General features: G+C 44.1%; 1 protein-coding gene across 10 annotated transcripts in view; it reads left to right on the top strand.

Moving 5' to 3' along the window:
* INPP4A (inositol polyphosphate-4-phosphatase type I A) overlaps positions 1–12,208 on the top strand; it is a 192,851-nt gene that overhangs the window by 57,476 nt on the left and 123,167 nt on the right. For all 10 annotated transcript variants that reach the window (XM_073614663.1, XM_073614662.1, XM_073614665.1 and 7 more), the window contains exons 2-3: positions 927–994; positions 8,963–9,101. In XM_073614663.1, the coding sequence (XP_073470764.1) occupies positions 9,011–9,101 (91 nt within the window). In that variant the 5' untranslated portion in view covers positions 927–994; positions 8,963–9,010. The remainder of the gene's footprint in view (positions 1–926; positions 995–8,962; positions 9,102–12,208) is intronic.

Below are 12,208 nucleotides of genomic sequence, written 5' to 3'. Positions count from 1 at the left end.
ATCCACCAGCCCTGTGATGTTGTCATGGAGGAGTGGAAGAGGACTCCAGTGACAACCTGTGAAGTTCTGGTGAACTCTGTGTCCAAGAGGGTTAAGGCAGTACTGTAAAATATTGTTGGCCACACAAAATATTGACACTTTTTGCCCAATTTGGACATTTTCACTTTTGTTACCAGCGGTTTAGACATTAATTGCTGTGTGTTGAGTTATTTTGAGGGGACAGCAAATTTACACTGGTATACAAGCTGTACACTCACTACTTTACATTGTAGCAAAGTGTCATTTCTTCAGTGTTGTCACATACAAAAAAAGATTTACAAAAATGTGAGGTGTGTACTCACTTTTGTGAGATTCTGTAAGGGTCCTTTCACACATGACGGATCCGTGATGATCCGCCCCGTGAACATCTGCTTGCTCAGCGGGGATTGCTCCGTTGATCCCTGCTGAGCCGGCGAATGACAGGGCGGTCCCTGCACACTGTGCAGGGACCGCCCTGTCAGATCTCCGCTCTCCCCTATGGGGGGATCGGATGAACAAGGACCGTCTGTCCGTGTTCATTGGATCCGCTGTGCAGACGGATAGAAAAATAGGATTTTCCTCCATCTGCAGAATCGGACCATAACAGGGACGGATGATATCGGGTGTCAGCGGATGTTCATCCGCTGACACCCACTATCCCATAGAGATGCATGTATGTCCGTATTTCATCCAAAAACGGATGGATGAAATGTGGACATACTGTCCGCACGTGTGAAACGGGCCTTAATGTTTTTTTTTTTTTTTCCTTTCAAACAGTGGTTCACATGTACAGAATATGGCCTACAAAAAAAGAAAACAATGCAATGTTCTGTAATATTTTGCCTGTTTTGTGGTATATGGGTTTCCTTTAATATTCATTCATACATGCTTGTCTTTGTGTTTTTCAGTTACGCTAAATGATCGGCTACAAGAAGGAAAAGTCACACTTTTCTGAAACGGGTGCAAGATGAGCACAGTGAGTACCTATGGTGGCTGTCAGGGGGGCTTGAGTTTGCTGTAAATAAAAGCTACCTGCGCATGAGCTTTCTGATGGCGCTGTTTGTTATAAAATATTTGATACCTAAGTAGTATTGTTCATTTTCTATTCAAAGTAGAACTGTGCTCATGCTATAAACATTCAGATAGTTACATACGGTATTTTTAATAGACAGTGAAATAGTTTTGAAGAAAGCCTAACCTCTGGTACTTCAGGCACTTTGGTGAAGTTTATCCTCAAAGTTTTCAGCAGAAGCACTAATGTCTTTCAAGCTGTTCTCTTATTAGCTTAGCTCCCCCTCCCAGCAGTAACTTGGAAGCCTTCTAACCGGAATGCAGCCATTGTCAGCCAGGGTTCCATGGAACTCTCGGGTTCCTTCAGAGCTTGTCAAAGATTCTCTGAGCTGTGGCTAATTGATGTCCTATTTGATGGCCCCAGGATAGCTCTTTTTTGCCACTTGGAAGATCCAGTGGCATGTACCAATTTTTCTTTTTAGCTGTCTGTAAGCGTGACATTCCAACCACCCGCTGTAGGAGGGGCATACTTTCCACTGCCCATCAATGTAAGGTGCGTTTTTCTCAGTAACGCTTGATCATTTTTATTTGTTGAGCTGGGTTCCCCTAGTTCCAAAAATTATTGCAAAGGTTTCTCTGGGGTAAATAGGTTGAGAAAGGCTGGTAAACACAATGCATGTGTGGGAGGAGGAGCAGGGAAAGCTGATTTGCAAAGGGAATTGTCACTGACTGAACAATTTCAGTGATTTCTCTATGAGCACTCTGCCTGCATCTGCAGAGATCAGTGAGGGTGTGTTTTAACCACTTCAATGCCGGGCACTTTTACCCTCTTCCTGTCCAGGCCAATTTTCAACTTTCAGTCACACTTTGAATGACAATTGCGCCGTCTTGCAACACTGTACCCAAACTACATTTTAATCATTTTGTTCACACAAAAAAAAGCTTTCTTTGGTGGTATTTAATCACCCCTGGGCTTTTTATTTTTTGCTAAATAAATGAAAAAAGCCCAAAATGTTTTATTAAAAAAAAACAAACAAGTTTTTCTTTTGTTTCTGTTATAAAATTTTGCAAATAAATAATCTTTCTTTGTAAGTTTAGGCCAAAATATATTCTGCTATACTTCTTTGGTGAAAAGAACCCAAATCTATTTATATTATTTAGTCTGTAGTCCACAAACTCATTTCTTGAGGCCCAAAAATGTCAGGACAGTACAGCTATCCCCCCAAATGACCACTTTTTTGAAAAGTAGACAGTCAAAGGTGTTTAGTAAGCGGCATGGTGAGTTTTTTTGAAGTTGTCATTTTTTTGTCATAGATTTTTGGAAAATCCAAGATAATTTTTTTTTTTTTTTTTACATACTGTCACCAGTGCAGTACTGCATCTCGTCATATCATCATATAACGGGGTGGCGGTGATCAGGGACACTGATTGGTGACAGTACAAAAAAACATTTTTTTTTTTATGCTTGGTACACGCGATGAGATTATCGGACGAATGATCATCCGTTTTTTTTTTTTTTTTTTGCATGCTAATCCCAGATCGAATCTGAACAGTTTACCAAAGCTACGAAAATTCTTATACGACAGAATACAAATTCAGAAGTGATGTCATATGTTGTAATGCATTTGTATTGCATTTTCAGACGACGGCTGTACTGGTTAAATGAAAATCGTACGTTCTGGCATCGTACGAAATTTTTTTTTTTCCTGCATATCCGATCAAATGATATCGAATGAACTGTCCTGATTGGCTCTTGAAAGCTCTGTACCAACGATCCGATTATTGTCCAATCGATTCGAAAGCGATATTTTTCGTACGATTTCCTGATGGTGTGTTCTAGGTATTAGGCCCAATTCACACTGCCGTGACTTAAAAGTTGTGTGATTTTTACCACGATTTTGCTTTGATTTTTGCCGCAATTTCAGGGAATGCCTATGTAAACTTTAGGTCTATGGACCTCAAGTCACATGAAAGTCGGACCAAAGTAGTACAAGGACTACTTTGAAGTCGGCACGGCTTGAAGTCACACATATATGAATGGTTACCATTGGAAATCATGGGGAACGACTTGTTATGTGACTTTGTAGTCCCAAGTCGCACAAGTGTGAAAGGGGTCTTAAAATTTTTATACATATAGATCTATATCTATAGATATATAGATTTATCTAATATAAAATCAGTATTTCTGAATTCCAGTTTTTAACCACTTCAGCCCCGGAAGAATTTACCCCTTCCTGACCGGAGCACTTTTTGCGATTCGGCACTGCGTCGCTTTAACTGACAATTGCGTGGTCGTTCGACGTGGCTCCCAAACAAAATTGACGTCCTTTTTTTCACACAAATAGAGCTTTCTTTTGGTGGTATTTGATCACCTCTGCGTTTTTTTTCTCTGCTCCCGATCACAGGGAGTAGAGATCAGGACATTGTCACTAGGCAGAACGGGGAGATGCTTGTTTACATTAGCATCTCCCCATTCTTCCTCTCCGTGGGATGATTGCGAGTATCCCCGCGGACATCGAGTCCGCGGGACCCGCGACCCGACTCACAGAGCTTGCCATGGGCGCGCGCCCCCAGGCCGCCTCTTAAAGGGCAACATATGTGCCATTCTGCCACAGTATATCTGTGTGAGGCGGTCGGCAAGCGGTTAAGTCACACCAATAGGTCAAGTTTTCAGGCTTTCCATTATTTTGCACAAGTGATTTAATCAGTTTCACTGTCTTAGTAATTACCGCAGTTTTTTTTTTTTTTTCTTTTTAACACATTTAGACCAGAGCAATATAACATTAGCATAGTAAGGGGAACCCCATGCCAAAATTTAAGAGAATAAAAAATGAAATGGCATGCCCTAACCTCCCCCATATCCATACCAGACCCGTGCAGTTTGTTTTTTTTTCATTTTGGTGTCGGGTTCCCCTTAAAATTCTCTGGTATGGATTGGGGGGGGGGGTCTGTGTGTTTGTTGTTTTTGTTTTTTTTTTCTTCTCTTCAATTATAATTGCTGGCTATTCTTTTGTTTGCATTCAGCTGTCAGCGGGGGAACTCTGCTGACAGCTGATGAATCATCTGTTGAGGACGCAGTGGCCAGCTTGCTGGTCCACTCCTTAACAAGCAGCTGGGCGGGCCACCCGCTAAGGGAAAAAAAAACGCTGGAGACCGGTGCTTAGCAGCATTTAAAGCGGTTGTATATCCGCAAATTTTTTTTTTTTTTTTTTTAACCCTGTAAAGCAAAAGGCATAATGAGCTAGTATGCACCGCATACTAGCTCATTATGAAATACTTACCTTAGAACGAGGCGTCAGTATCTTACCTGGTCCACGCCGAGGGAGCTGTCATGTTGCCTCGGCGTGTCTTCCGGGTATCGCGGTTCCAGCGCTGTGAGTGGCTGGAGCCGCGATGTCATCACTCCCGCGCATGCGCGCGGGAGATTTCTTACTCGACAAGGTCCGGCAGCTGCCAGGCTTCAGCCGAGAATCCCCTGTGCGCATGCGCCGCTGCAGTCAGCGGCGCATAGCAAGGGGAATATCTCCTAAACCATAAAGGTTTAGGAGATATTTTTTTTACCTACAGGTAAGCCTTATTATAGGCTTACCTGTAGGTAAAAGTAAAAAAAAAAGACTATACAACCGCTTTAAGAGTTTTTGTAGGAGCTGTCAGCTGTTGGTTTTTTTTTTTTTTTTTGGTGGCAAATCACTCCAATTTCTGCTCCTAGAAACTGAAGCTTGAAAAAATGCTTCTAGCCTACAATAGTGTGCATGAACACATAGGATAACACTATGTGCTTCTAGGGGCAGGAAAAAAAAGGCTCATGAGTAGCTGCTAGGAGCTTAAAAATAAGCTAATGTGCATGGAGCCTTAAAGTTATTAGAGATAGGAAGTTGTATCATGGTGAATAATAGAGGGAGGGCAGTCTGACCATTTTGGAGCCTGATAGTGACAGCAGGCAGTACCTTGATCCTTTCTTATGAGGCATAATGGAGGAAAAGATCAGGAGTAATTGCAGGATGTAAAATCTCCCTGTGCAATAACAAACCCATTTAAACACCAGAAGCGATCCTTTTTATAGGCAGGGACAGGGAGATGAGAAGTGACCCAGTTAGCGCATGTAAAAGCAGAAGCGTCACTTGTAATTGGTATAATTGGTTGTTTGTAGCCACCCTTACATGAGGTAGGAAACGAAGAAACTACTAGAAGGCAATTATAAGAAGCTTCCTTACTGGTGGTGAATCGTCATAGAGTTTTGCAAGTGACCTTCATTGCCTCCCATACTTCTTTTTTTTTTTTTTTTTTTTTTTTTTAGTGTGCCCTGATTAACATACAGTATCTCACAAAAGTGAGTACACCCCTCACATTTTTGTAAATATTTTATTCTGTCTTTTCATGTGACAACACTGAGGAAATGACACTTTGCTACAATGTAAAGTAATGAGTGTACAGCTTATATAACAGTGTGAATTTGCTGTCCCCTCAAAATAACTCAACACACAGCCATTAATGTGTAAACCGCTGGCAACAAAAGTGAGAACACCCCTAAGTGAAAATGTCCAAATTGGGCCCAATTAGCTGTTTTCCCTCCCCGGTGTCATGTGACTCATTAGTGTTACAAGGTCTCAGGTGTGTTAAATTTAGTGTTATCGCTCTCACACTCTTATACTGGTCACTGGAAGTTCAACATGGCACCTCATGGCAAAAAACTATCAGAGGATCTGAAAAAAAAGAATTGTTGCTCTACATAAAGATGGCCTAGGCTATAAGAAGATTGCCAAGACCCTGAAACTGAGCTGCAGCATAGCGGCCAAGACCATACAGCGGTTAAAAAGGACAGGTTCCACTCAGAACAGGCCTCACCATGGTCGACTAAAGAAGTTGAGTACACATGCTCAGCGTCATATCCAGAGGTTGTCTTTGTGAAATAGATGTATGAGTGCTGCCAGCATTGCTGCAGAGGTTGAAGGGGTGGGGGGTCAGCCTGTTGGTGCTCAGATCATACTCCGTACACTGCATCAAATTGGTCTGCATGGCTGTTGTCCCAGAAGTAAGCCTCTTCTAAAGATGATGCACAAGGAAGCCCGCAAATAGTTTGCTGAAGACAAGAAGACTAAGGGCATGGATTACTGGAACCATGTCCTGTTGTCTGATGAGACCAAGATAAACTTATTTGGTGCAGATGGTGTCAAGCGTGTGTGGCAGCAACCAGGTGAGGAGTACAAAGACAAGTGTGTCTTGCCTACAATCAAGCATGGTGGTGGGTGCCATTGTGTGGGGCTGCATGAGTCCTGTCGGAACTGGGGATCTACAGTTCATTGAGGGAACCATGAATACCAACATGTACTGTGACATACTGAAGCAGAGCATGACCCCCTCCCTTCGGAGACTGGGCCGCAGGGCAGAATTCCAATGTGATAAGGACCCCAAACACACCTCCAAGACGACCGCTGCCTTGCTAAAAAAGCTGAGGATAAAGGTGAGGGACTGGCCAAGCATGTCTCCCGACCTAAACCCTATTGAGCATCTGTGGGGCATCCTCAGACGGAAAGTTAGAGTAGCACTATGTCTCTAACATCCACCAGCTCCGTGATGTCGTCATGGAGGAGTGGAAGAGGACTCCAGTGGCAACCTCTGAAGCTCTGGTGAACTCCATGCCCAAGAGTGTTAAGGCAGTGCTGGAAAATAATGGTGGCCACACAAAATATTGACACTTTGGGCCCAATTTGGACATTTTCACTTAGGGGTGTACTCACTTTTGTTTCCAGCGGTTTAGACATTAATGGCTGTGTGTTGAGTTATTTTGAGGGGACAGCAAATTTACATTGTTATACAAGCTGTACACTCACTACTTTACATTGTAGCAAAGTGTTATTTTTTTCCGTGTTGTCACATGAAAAGATAGAATAAAATATTTACATGTGAGGGGTGTACTCCCTTTTGTGAGATACGGTACATGGTAATAACTGACTTAAATATTAATAGCACTGTAATCATCCAATAAAAATGTATATGTCACAATCCGCCTGAAAGTGTGTTTCCACTTTTGCAGCCAAATGTGAGAAAATGTGGTGTTCTTTTTTTTTCACCTACCATTTGGATGTTTCCGAGGAGGTCTTATGGCAGTTTGTAAGCTTTTCTGAACAAGGAGTGTCTCTGTCCCGACACAGACTAGAGATTTATGACCCGTACACACGATCCAAAAATCGAACATCAGATCATCCGTGTGTGTGTGTTTTTTTTTTTTTTTTTTGCTAGTTGTATATCGAAAATGGAGAGGTTACGAAAATTCTTGTACGACAGAATAAAAAATCGGGAATAATGTCATGAGTTGTAGTGTATTTGTATTGTATTTTCGGACGACAACTACGGATTAAACAAAAATCGTACGATCTGGTATCATACCAGAAAAATGTTCGTGTTTGTCCATTTGGATAATATCGGATGAACTGTCATGATTGGCTCTCGAAAGCTCTGTTCTAATGATCTGATTATCGTACGATTGCTTCGAAAAACGTATTTTTCATCCAAATTTCAGATTGTGGTCAGGGCTCGGCAGATTTCTGATCTGTGTGTAGCCCTCCCGGTTAGACAGAAGCCAATTGTTAGATTGGGTTCTGTCGAATGTTCCTGTTGGAAAAACTTCCTTCGATCAGTGGCTTGCAGCAATCGGATGTTGCACTGGCCAGTGTATTCTGACTGCAAAGGAGTCCCTGCTGTCCTAATACAATATCACAGAAAGAAGGACTCCCTCATCCCACCTCACTTACAACTGATAATGAAGAGCTGCCAGCACAGTACAGACTGAGTTAATTACCTCCTTGACGCTGGCCGTATGCATATAATAGAATTATTATTATTATAATAATACAGGATTTATATAGTGCCAACAGTTTGTGCAGCGCTTCACAACATGAGGGCACACAGTACATTTGCAATACAATTCAATACAGGAGGAACCAGAGGACCCAGCTCGTTAGAGCTTACAATCTAGGAGGGAGATATATGCAGCCGCTCAGTGGGTGGGCCTTAACGTATTCGGCCCTGTTAAAGCAACCTACCATGCTGGGAGTGCGCTTCCACTCCCAGTATGGTTGCGACAAGCTCCTGATGCATACGTGCAATCGGGAGCTTTCAGATCATGTGACCGCTGTAACAGCCAATCACAGCAGTCAAATGACCCAAAATGCCCGCCTCCCAGCTTTCAGAACTCTTAAAGGGCCGGGAGGTGGTTGGCACAAAGAGGTTAAACAGTACTCCAAAGCCTCCTTCTAAACATTACAAAGTAGGGGAGCTTGGTAGGATTTTAGGCAAGTGAAAAGCACCTAAAAAGGTAACAAGCATTTTTTTTTTTTTTAAGTTGTGCTTTCTTAATGGGAACATCTAACAAATTAAATTAAAAGTAGGCGCTTATCCCAGTTTGGCTGCAAAAGCAGAAACACTCGGGATATGTTTTTAGATGAATGTATTTCCTCTACCTGCTGACCTTATTTTTCCTCCATCTACATTACGGTATCAGTAAGAAATCATCTGGAGCTCTGTGTCTGGGTTTCATAATAGAAAGATAAGATGGGTGTGACTGGATGTCTAGTTTTAGGTTATAATCTATAGTACTGTCACAGAAAATCAAGTGGAAGACTTGAATAAAGCTTTTATAGGAAACTGATGTGCTGCATTCCTATTAACATGTACGAGAAGCCATTTAGAGAAGTCCAGTGTAATTAAACCATTGCATTTTGTGTTCCTATTCTGCATTCTCCTGCTGTACAGCACTGCTTAATGTCCTTATATAAGTAAAAAATTTAAAAAAAAAGAGATGAACTCAGCTTGTGTATTATTTTATACTGCAGTGTAAGTTTGCCTTGCCAGTTGTTGTAATGTTAAAATTTCAACCATTTTTTCCCTGACTGTTATTTAGTTATTGCTTTATCTGGATGTCTCTGTCTTTTAGGTCCTATACATTTAAATCAAGTCACTTCTCTGCCCTCCTCATGTTGAAATGTCAACAAGACAACGCAGTCCTCGCCATGGCGCCAGGCCTCACTCCACTTATGAAGTCACCTCTGAAATGCTGGGCTTGTCACTGGCTGGTAAGTGTTTTTACTAGTTCCGGATGCAATGGAGTATTCATAATGGTTACAAAGTGCGTTTACACTCCACTGCGTTTACACAGTGGAGAGGGATTAGAACACCTGTGAGTTTTTATGGCCGTCTGTGCCCCCGTTAGGGAGATTTAGGGGGCGACTTGGGGCGACTTGCATAGACTTCTATGCAGAAGTCGTCTCGCAAGTCGCCCCGGCAGTCGTTTGCAGGTCGCCTCGCTGAGGCGACCTGCAAGTCGTGCCGCCCATGTGTGAACCGAGCCTTACCCTCTCTGTGTCCTGTTTACTATTATCACCAACAGTGAAAATGAAAGAAAATCTCAGATTTTGGGTTGCCACCAGAGCAGGTTCAGAGGGGAAATCTTCCAATGGTTCTGATGATTCCCTCAATTGGGTGAAATTTCCTCTAACTCCCTGTTTGGCTATGTGGTGGAAACCAGTGTGTGGGCTTCTGTAATATTTCCTTCCTCCTACAAGACACACATTGGGGCTAGGAAAGCTTATACTAATTTTTGACCGCCTAAAACACCCCCTTTTTTTTTTTTTTTTTTTTTTTATCAAAACTACAACATTTTTTATTGTATTGCCACAGTGTTCTGCATGCAATAAAGACATTTATGGATTTCAAGTGTTTAGCGAGTTCAACTATCTGCTGAAGAATGTCTGCAGTGATTGTTTCTGCTATAAGTCAAAACAGGCATAAAGGTCCTAAGAAGGGATAATCACTATCACAACAGTTGGAGGCTTAATTAGGGATTGACCGATTTATCGTTTTTTTGGTGCAGATACAATACCGATATTTCGGCCACCTCTCCTACCGATAGCCAATATTATTTGCCAATATTTTGTACATTTAAAAAAAAAAATAATAATTTTTAGGGATGCACCAAATCCATTTTTTTAACACCGAGTACGAGTACTGATACTGTTTTTTGCAGGTAATTGCCAATACCAATTACCAATACCTATTGCCTAGGAAGAGGGGTGGTTTGGGAGGTGGCGGGGGGGTTGTTGTTTGGGAGTTGGTGAGGGTAAGGTAGTTGAGGGTGGGGTGAAATAGGGATTGTGGGGTGGGAGAGTTGGGATGGGAAAGGCTGTGATCATGGGGGGAAGAGGATGGGGATAGGAGGGTTATTGGGAGACATGGGGGCAGAGGTGACAGTAGAGGGAAGGAAGAGGCAACAGGCAGAAGTGACTGCAGGCATGGTACAAGAGATAGCCAGAGTGTGCAGGCATGGTACAGGAGACAGTCAGGGAGTGCAGGCATGGTACAGGAGACAGTCAGGGACTGTCACAAGGGATGTTTACATTAATAGGCAGTAACAGGTACTCTTTATGGAGGGATTGGGGGTCTATAAGCAGGGCCACCATCAGAAATTTTTGGGCCCCTTACACAGCTTTAGGCCTGGGCCCCCCCGAGCCTGACCTCCAACATTCCCCAGGGCTTGCCCACGGACCATCCCACCAAATCCACACACCGGCCACCTCACCTGTACGCACTCAGCTCCCCCTCAATCTTGTATATATGGCAGCCCCCCTCACACCTGTATATATGTTAGCCCCCCCCCCCCACACACACCTGTATATATGTCAGCCCCCCACACCTGTATATATGTCAGCCCCCCCCCCCCCCACACACACACACACACACACACACACACACACACACACACACACACACACACACACACACACACACATACATGCATGCGTATAATATATAATGTGTCAGCCCTCACCCACACCTATATATATGTCAGTCAGCCCCACCCCCTCACACCTGTATATATGTCAGCTGCTCCCCCCACACACCTGCATATCTGTCAGCCCCCCCCACCACACACACACACCTGTATATATGTCAGCTGCTCCCCCCACACACCTGTATATCTGTCAGCCCCCCCCACCACACACACACACCTGTATATATGTCAGCCCCCCCCAAACACACACACACCTGTATATATGTCAGCCCCCCCCACCACACACACACACCTGTATATATGTCAGCCCCCCCCAAACACACACACACCTGTATATATGTCAGCCCCCCCCACCACACACACACACCTGTATATATGTCAGCCCCCCCCACCACACACACACACCTGTATATATGTCAGCCCCCCCCACCACACACACACACCTGTATATATGTCAGCCCCCCCCAAACACACACACACCTGTATATATGTCAGCCCCCCCAAACACACACACACCTGTATATATGTCAGCCCCCCCCCCCACACACACACACACCTGTATATATGTCAGCCCCCCCCCCACACACACCTGTATATATGTCAGCCCCCCCCCCACACACACACCTGTATATCTGTCAGCTCCCCCCCCACACACACCTGTATATATGTCAGCCCCCCCCCCCCCCCACACACACACACCTGTATATCTGTCAGCTCCCCCCCCCACACACACCTGTATATATGTCAGCCCCCCACACACACACCTGTATATATGTCAGCCCCCCCACACACACACACCTGTATATATGTCAGCCCCCCCCCCCCCACACACACACCTGTATATCTGTCAGCTCCCCCCCCACACACACAAATTTGTAAACACACAAGCCTCTGGCCCTTCCCTGTACACAAACGCCCCCCCTCCCTTTCCTTCACAGCCCCTACTTGTAAAGAACGTCTTCCTACCTAGTCCCAGCTCGTTTTCACAAAGCTGACATGTTGTTGACACAGGGGTGCACATGCACATATTAGCCAGAGGTGGCAGTAAAGAGCTCGATGTGTGAGCTCAGTGATAGAGCAGCAGAAGAGATTGTTTCTAACTTTCTACATGGCTCGTCTTCACCCGTCCTGCCTTCCCCTGGCCCGGGCGGGCCCCTTACAGTTGTATCGGCTGTACCCCCCTGATGGCGGCCCTGTCCCTCCTCTGCACTTCAAAATATTCAAAACGTCAAGATCAGCCTTTTTGAATCCTTTATATATTTTTTAAAACTGGCGCCTTTTAAGATGCCAGTAATCCAGGAGGTGATGTCATGAGCCGAGACCCGAACAAAGCATTGGCTCTGTTCGGGTCTTCGGCCAGCCGGTGGAAGTGCAGGCTGGTTGTTTGGGCCT

The sequence above is a fragment of the Aquarana catesbeiana genome, linkage group LG02 (genome assembly GCF_042186555.1).
Source record: "Aquarana catesbeiana isolate 2022-GZ linkage group LG02, ASM4218655v1, whole genome shotgun sequence".
Classification (NCBI taxonomy): domain Eukaryota; kingdom Metazoa; phylum Chordata; class Amphibia; order Anura; family Ranidae; genus Aquarana; species Aquarana catesbeiana.
Note: the sequence above shows the minus strand (reverse complement) of the source record. Positions and strands in the feature narration are given on the sequence as shown.